The sequence below is a fragment of the Sinohyriopsis cumingii genome, chromosome 12 (genome assembly GCF_028554795.1).
Source record: "Sinohyriopsis cumingii isolate HCF-2022 chromosome 12, ASM2855479v2, whole genome shotgun sequence".
Lineage (NCBI taxonomy): Eukaryota > Metazoa > Mollusca > Bivalvia > Unionida > Unionidae > Sinohyriopsis > Sinohyriopsis cumingii.
Genome location: NC_142972.1, coordinates 19,578,315 through 19,587,097, shown reverse-complemented (window position 1 = coordinate 19,587,097; position 8,783 = coordinate 19,578,315). Strand labels below are relative to the sequence as shown.

Below are 8,783 nucleotides of genomic sequence, written 5' to 3'. Positions count from 1 at the left end.
AAAAAGTTAATAAAACATCGTGTAGTTTTATATTCCAATGGTACATTATCCTTGAAGCATTTGTTTCTGTCCATTACTCTCGAGTTATTTCTAGTCATGATAGGGTGGGATGTTAAAACTGTTGCAGATTAAAAATTAATTGCTGAAAGTTAATGTTACTGTTATCTATTGAAAAGCTTGTCATGTTAGGGTACTTTGCACATTCAGACAACAGTATTTGCATCTGCAAATAAACGTGGAATCCTTAAACAGATTAGACCAACTCTAGAACACTTTAATCTGCTAAATGCTAGTAGGAAATCCCACAACCAGCTGCCCAGACTTGTTAATTCTGCCACAATGAATTAAATTAAAAACAACTTATGTAAAAACTGGCTTTTTCTTGTGCAAAATACACTTGACTAATATTCACTCATTTTACTCATTCACATGCAATTCGTTGTTAATTTATGTATTTTTGTTTCCTCTACTAGCAAAAAGAGATGATATCACAGTTGGTAGAGTAATGGACATGTAATTTAAGGGGTCAACTGTTTAGTGTCCTTCAAAAGGCATTTAGCTCACATTTCCTTGGCATTGTATAACCAATGTCTTGAAACAGCCATGAAACTAGCCAACCAGCTGTAATACGATTTTAATCTCAATGATTTGTACTTCCTTTGCATCACTTGAATTTAGAATTAAGTTTGTTCAATTCATCTTTCAGTTTTCCCCCGTTATGTTTGAAATACTTTAAAACTAAGTGTATCTCTGATACAAGCTGTTGTCTTGGGTACAAGTTTTTGTGGCCTCACCGTTGGTACCAAAGTACCATTCATTACTTTAACTACTAGATGTCAAATTAAAGATTTGCGAAAATTGCAGCTTCAAAATCTGAGATGGACACCATGTAAATTGTGTTAGATTCTGCATCATTTATATGGTGTATAACTTTTAATGTCTTTTTTGAATGTGGTCATTCTTTGTGAGAGGAGGTTTTGTAGATGTGCATCATTTTATATGTTAAATAACATGTCCAGAAAAATGTCCAGTTTATGGTATAACTGCTAAACCTTTTCTTTCATGAAATTCGAAACAAGGCCGACCTAAGGCCGATTGAACCGATTTGACCCAGTCAGGCTCTGTGCTCACAGGGGTCCCGCACATTAGTAATTTTTAAAAATATATCTTAAGAGAAGGTAATTTTAAAACAATGGAAGAAAAAAAATTTAATTTTAATATCATATAAAACTTGCTTAAAAGTTTATTTTCAAATGCTGTACTCACAGGGGACCCCTGCACATAAATCCAAAGTTGTCTAACATTGTCCTTTGTCAGTCATTTTAAAGAGCAAAAATATCCAGAGAACTTCAACCCATGAGAACAAGGCAATGAATAGAAACAATGTTTCCTGGTTCCCTTCCAATGGAGACATGAGAAAAGAACACAACAAAAACAACAAAATACCTTGCTTTGACAATAAGACTTTATTTTTACCAACAAAACAACCTTTTCTAAGACATTTTCCCATCTTAAGAAGGATGATATCTATTATTGTTGTCTTAATTACAAATGTGACCTTAAAATAGCACAGCTAAAAGACACCTGAATGATAGGAAGAAAAATTATTTGTCTAATGCATATATTAAATAAAGTTCACTAGAACAAATTAACTGACTTCATGGCTAAGCAATCAAATATACCAACAATTAAAGGATTTGACACCAGAATACAGATATTTTCATTAATATGGTGGATTGCTATTATATAAGTATTGCACAATTTCACTTGGTAATTGCATGTATAACTTACAGCCAACCTGCTCTGATGGTTGTGTGTATTAAAAAGTCGGTTTTTGAAAGTCCTAAAATGAAATTATGAAGAAATTAACCTTTTTAAACAGCCAGCAGTGCAAAGAAATCACTCTGCTCACTCATCAGAGGCATATGCCTAAAGACATGACTGACTTTACATGGCATGATAAAGACAAGATTGACTTTACATGGCATGATAAAGACAAGATTGACTTTACATGGCATGATAAAGACATGATTTACTTTACATGGCATGATAAAGACAAGATTGACTTTACATGGCATGATAAAGACATTATTGGCTTTACATGGCATGATAAAGACAAGATTGACTTTACATGGCATGATAAAGACAAGATTGACTTTACATGGCATGATAAAGACAAGATTGACTTTACATGGCATGATAAAAACATTATTGGCTTTACATGGCATGATAAAGACATGATTGACTTTACATGGCATGATAATAGAAATTTAAATACATGATAAATGATCCAGGACATTTATACCTCTGAGTCATCAAATGATCAAGCAAGTTGATTAAAAAAATTCAAACATACCAAACATGGTAAATGAATTTATCACAAATTACATTTGTTTTTCCAGGCTATCAATAAACCATCAATTACAATCTTTCAGGATTTTTTCCAGTTTCTTAGTCCTTCATCAAACACTAAATCTAACTGTTCATAATCTTCTAATTTCTTGAAGACTTTCAAAACCAAAAACGGTTCCTTCATTATAAAAAGGCTGACAAAGAAAGCGGACTATCAGGAACTCAAATTTTGCAATCTAGAAAGGTCAAATCATTTGTTTTCCATTCTGATATTTGTTTACAAAATGTAGACAAAGATAACTAAAAATAGAATAAGATATTTTTAAAATTAATAAGAAGCTAAGGTGGTTTCAAATTTTATATATATATATATATATATATATATATATATATATATATATATATATATATATATATATATATATATATATCTCTGTGTATGTTTAATGTCATATCAGCACATTCCTGTAGAAATATAATTAAAAACAATCAACTGAATGTTTGTTGCTTGTTGTATCAAGAAATTTTACATTATATATGGTTTGAATTTAGCTTCAACATCTATAACAGTGAAATCAATCATCAAAGAAGTGTGGAAAAACTCAAATTTGACATCAACTAGATATGATATAACTGACTTGTTTAATTGTAAATATGTTATATACTGCATTGTGGATCTGAGACAAGAAGACTTGTTACACTGTGAAACTGACATCAACTGACTTGATTCACTGTGGATTTGAGAAAAGCAGACTGTGAAATTGACATACATGATCAATACATTATTAAAGCTTGATGATGGCATGGATTTCATTAATCATATGTGCTTATATAGTACAGCATTACATTTATTGTGTAAAGAAACATAAAAAATATTATTAAAGGGTCTGAAAATTAAAATTAAAATAGAGAAAATATCAAATACATTCAGATCTTTGTTAATTCTCGTAGTAAGTAAAATAAAATAAAAGGTATCATTTGGAATGTAAAGAAAAGAGTTATCTGTATCACATACACATGGAAAGCAAATAAAGACAGTAAAAGTTGATGACAGGTTTATTGGCCATATTGGCTAAACAATTTAATCTGCCTAAATCCATTCTCTAGGCCAATCCAACATCCAATTACACAAATTTCATAAATGACAAAACATCCTGTACAGCCTGCTACAAGATTTTCTATTACTATCTCTTTGTCCCAGGGTCTTTGTCAAATAAGCATGCACACAAAAGCAAAATCTTCACATCATTTGCATATCATGGATTGAAATTTCATACTTTGGAGAAATACTTAATGGGTATGTGGAAAGAGTATCTCGAGAATGGACTTTCTTGAAATCCCAGCAAATTTATAATGTCAGCTTAGAAAATAGCTATTTGCAGCTTTCTGTAAAGGAACATAAAATGTTTTTCCTCACTAAACATTGCCTTAGTATAACAGGGTCCGTCACATTAGTTTGAAATACCATTTTTCAGATGAATGTATTTTTATACTGAACAAAGCTCACAATAATGTCAGATGCTTAAATGGCTCCCATAAATTTTGCTGATCCACTGTAAATATTTTTAAGGCAGTTCGGTGTTGAATTTTCAGAGAGATTCTCTATAAAAAAAGCACTTACAGTCAAAAAGCAATAACCTTACACTGAAAATTTGTTTCCATCCAAATGATATTAAAAGTTTTATTTATAAACAATTTAAACTTAAGTATTAAGACATATTTCTGGGATGTTTTTCTCCTTATGGTAGAGAAAGTCAATTCAACGTGTTAGGCCTAATACTGCCCTAGTTCTGGGTTCACCATTCAATGGAAAATGGTTTTGTCAACTATTCTGGTGCTATCAGCTGATAATTATATTGAGCTTGCAGGTGTTAATTCTACTGGGCTTGCTGCAGATGATTCTATTGGGCTTACAACTGATAATTCTATTGGGCTTAGAGCTGATAATTCTATTGGGTTTGTAGCTGGTAATTCTGTTGGACTTGCAGCTGATAATTATACTCGGATTAGAGCTGATACTTCTATTGAGCTTACAGATGACAGTTCTATTGGGCTTACAGCTGATAATTCTTTCAGGCTTACAGCTGATACTTCTATTGAGCTTACAGATGACAGTTCTATTGGGCTTACAGCTGAAATTCTTTTGGGCTTACAGCTGATACTTATACTGGGCTTACAGCTAACAGTTCTACTGGGCTACAGCTGATAATTCTAATGGGTTTGCAGCTGGTTTTCTATTGGACTTGCAGCTGATACTTCTACTGGGCTTACAGCTGACAGTTCTACTGGCTTATGGCTGATCATTTTTTGAGCTTACAGCTGATAATTCTATTGGGCTTGCAGACAGCTAACAAATGCATGTATATGTATCCTACATGTGTATAATTACAATAATAAAAACATATGGGAAAAATGGGCTCGATGTTTACTAGTTAGTAACATAATAATATTTTTTTAAAATTCACAAATTACATGAGTGATTTTAAACAAATTTCACAAATTACACCAGTGACTTTAAAAAGTCTTTAAATCAGATTTCGTATTGAATATTAATTCTTCCTTCATGCTGGTCTTTTGTTATCCTGAAATCCAATGCAAAATAGTTTAACTGTCATGAATGAATATTACTGCAAGTTAAAAAAAATCTGAATTTAATTTTCATGAGTAATATTTCCTTCAAGATGTGCATATTGTTAATTAGTTAGCTAATAAGGGGTACATGTACTGTTATGGCATCAGCATGGGGACCATATTTAAAGAACAGATTTCAAAATACAGAAGATATTAAACACAATATCATGGTGGTTTCTGTCCAGCGGCCAATTTACAGGATATGCTCTCAACCACTAAAATATCACAGAAATAAATATTCACAAGTGCAGTTCACAAGTACAAGAAAGCATAACATTTCATTACATTACTAATATTGTGCTGACTCTTACACTATGGATGTAATAACAACTGAGCATATCTGTCAAATTATACAATGCAGGTGTTACAATAACTGAGCATATGTCAAATTATACAAAGCGGGTGTAATACCAATAGAGAGTACATCAAGTTATACACAGCAGGTGTATCACAAATGGAGAGTATAATTGCAGGTTTATACACTGCAGGTGTAACACAAATGACAAGTATCTCTGTTAAATTATACACTGCAGGTGTAATACCAATAGAGAGTATATCAGGTGTAACACCAATGGAGAGTATCTCTGTCTAGCTATACACTGCAATTGTAACACCAATGGAGAGTATCTCTGTCTAGTTATACACTGCATGTGTAACACCAATGGAGAGTATCTCTAGTTATACACTGCAATTGTAACACCAATGGAGAGTATCTCTGTCTAGTTATACACTCCAGGTGTAACACCACTGATGAGCATCTCTGTTAAAGTATATATTGCAGGTGTAATACAATGGAGAGTATCTCAATTCAACAAACTAGCAATAATACTACTGCCCACAATTTCCCTCTCTCCCCTTGCTAATATTTTTTGAGACAAAATATTTTTAACAAAAAAAAAATATTTTAGTCTCTTTAATTTTTATACAAGACAACTTTCAGCATGTATTGAACTGAAAAACTGTTATGGTGACAGTACCTTAAAAGGTTGTAACAGAAATATCTTTTATAATTTCAATTAAAGGGAAACTTACTTTGGTCTCAAACAAACTTTTGGATAAGAAAAAACATTTTATATGAGACTACTAATGTTCTTTATCTGCTTCATTACAAGATGATCCAAAAAAATTGCTGTGTTTATGAGAATGGATGTACTACATTACACGAACTGCATTTTACTTTAACTTAGCCATCTTGCTGTCTTTTGTCAAGTTACATGTATGCGTTGACTGCCACACCATTCAAATATAACATAAACATTATGTACAAAAGCTTCCAAAAGAAAGATTTTTGTGTTAGGAGATTCTCCAAATGCTGGGTCTGGGTTTCTGCATCTTTTATGATACAAAAAATTCATGACTGATTATTACACAACCTATATTCTCAAAATAAAGAATATAATTTGGAAAAAATTGACTGTGAAATCCATTATGAATAGTGGCACACCACTAATGTTTTAGAACGCAATTTAAAAACGTTTCTATCAGTTTTATGTACTTTTCAATAAATCTGTGAGATATCACAACTTTTCCAACTTTATTCTCTTTTCCTTCTCTCCTATTTGAACAAAACAACTGGCTGCAGTACTGAATTGCCATTGTATTGTTTCTCTGATTTTGGTGATTTTCAACTTTGTTGCACACAAGATATTCATGATAAACTGCAGTTCTATCAACAGTTCTACTCACTTCACTACTCACTTCATCATGCTACTCAAATGGAAATGGAATGGTTAACTCTTGTTATATACGTGTTCCAATATGTACAGTTAGAAGAATAACTATAACCAAACAATTAAGTTTTTCCCTGCTTTGACCCTTACCCAATAAAACTCTAAACTAATTAAACTGTATTGTAAGGCCAAAGTAATGCAAAAGCCAGGAAACATCAATGTCTACACAAACGACCTGACAGCATTATCTTTATGACATTGACAATAATGATGAGTTTATGCTGGATACACAATTCCCATCCACAGTTAAAACTCTCCAGCCATTCTTACAAAGTTGGAACTTGTATTTTAAAAGAAATTATTATTGCATGCTTGATCATCTCCTAGACTCACTTTATTGCATAAGTAAAGTCTGTCCTTAATTTTGGAAAAGTAATAGTGGAACTAATATCACCAATAACCAAATAATAAAACTTGTTGTTATTGTTTGTTTTTTTTAAATATATGACTGGCCTTTATTCATCTAATGTTCTTCAGTAATTAAAAATCTTTTTCAGTACAATGGTCTACATGTACAGCAACACTACATATAAGTTTGAACAAAGATGATATACAACAAAATCAGTTTGGCATTGAACCATAGGTTTGTAATTTCCAAAGCGCAATGTAGCAAACGAGTTTAGCTCTTCTCTGGTACTTCCTGCAATGTGTGCCATTGTGCAATTGGGCGTCTGGGGTTGGCCAGCATGTCGCTCCAGTGGCGTAGCTCAGTTCCTGTGGAGTTGCAACCCAGGACTACACGGCCAATTGGTTCAGATGTGCCAATGCGATCATAGTCAACCACCGTGATGATCAGTGTCACTTTCTAGAAATCATCACAAAAAAAAATATAAACATTTTGTTATACATTTGTAAAACATTACCTCTGCAAAATCAACATCTTCTGTCACCTAAGATGATCAAAAATAACTTATCATCATGTCAGGTGAGAAACCTATGTTCTTAGTTTTTTTGTGAAGATTTACATTAAATGTTTGCAAGTGTTATTTCTAAATGATGCAACAAGAATTTAAAATAAATGTGACTAGCATTTTTGACAAAGCCAACGACATGATAGATGATTAATTTTATTTAATCTAATGTTCTTTAAATATGTATGTATCACATTTCAATATCAACATGTGAAGAAAAATTTACCAAGAAGCAATTTATTTCAGAATAAAATTCAGCTCCACCAGAGCCTTAGGCTAGTTACCCAACTTGTGCTATATATATATATATATATATATATATATATATATATATATATATATATATATATATATATATATATATATATATATGTGTGTGTGTGTGTGTGTGTGTGTGTGTGTGTTGTCAAACTGGGTCATCAATAATTAAGCAAAAAAGTTTAACAAGGTCATATTAGATTTTTTTTAAACATTTGTTTTATTTTTCACCAAAAATAAGAATGATGAAGATAAAAATAACAAATTATTGCACAAATATGACAAGGGATGACACCATGATGCTCCCTCTCAGGTTAGATCCAAATTGACAAAGTTTTCATTTTATTTCTCTCCTTTCAAAGATATTATACTTATTCAAAAGAAGATTTCTTGGCATCATTATAATAGTCTTAAAAAAAGTCCTCATATACAAATAATTAAAACTTGGTTGAAACAGATCTATCTGTATGAAGTAGTTACAATATGATTTCACTTCGTTTTGTCTTTCCATTGCTCAATGATAATTAATCACTTTTCATAAGTATTTAAAAACAGCATATGTTTACAGAGAGATAATACACAGTGGATAATATATTAACATTGGAGTGTCGAGCATTTAGTTTTAATATCCATCAATGAGCTATCCAATTAAAACTAAATACAAACTGATTCTTCATGAAATATGCATCAAAGAATGGCTATAGTCATAATTAAAGTTGATAGAATTTAATTTTAAAATTTCATGTTGGTAATTGCTAAATAATGCTGTATATCTTTTAAAAAATCAAGAACAATTTATTTTATCTGAATAAAATTGTAAACGAATTATTACACATCAATTTACTCTAAAAGATTAGCAATTCTTTAATCAACCAAAGCACATCAATGTGTTCTAAATGCT

The 8,783-nt window shown here is 31.4% G+C and overlaps 1 protein-coding gene across 4 annotated transcripts in view; it reads right to left on the bottom strand.

Moving 5' to 3' along the window:
- Window positions 1-1,451: 1,451 nt before the first annotated feature.
- Window positions 1,452-8,783, bottom strand: part of LOC149786051 (synaptotagmin-1-like) — a 128,626-nt gene continuing 121,294 nt past the window's right edge. For all 4 annotated transcript variants that reach the window (XM_089976343.1, XM_089976342.1, XM_089976341.1 and 1 more), the window contains one exon: window positions 1,452-7,518. In XM_089976343.1, coding sequence (XP_089832469.1) covers window positions 7,333-7,518 — 186 coding nt within the window. In that variant the 3' untranslated portion in view covers window positions 1,452-7,332. The remainder of the gene's footprint in view (window positions 7,519-8,783) is intronic.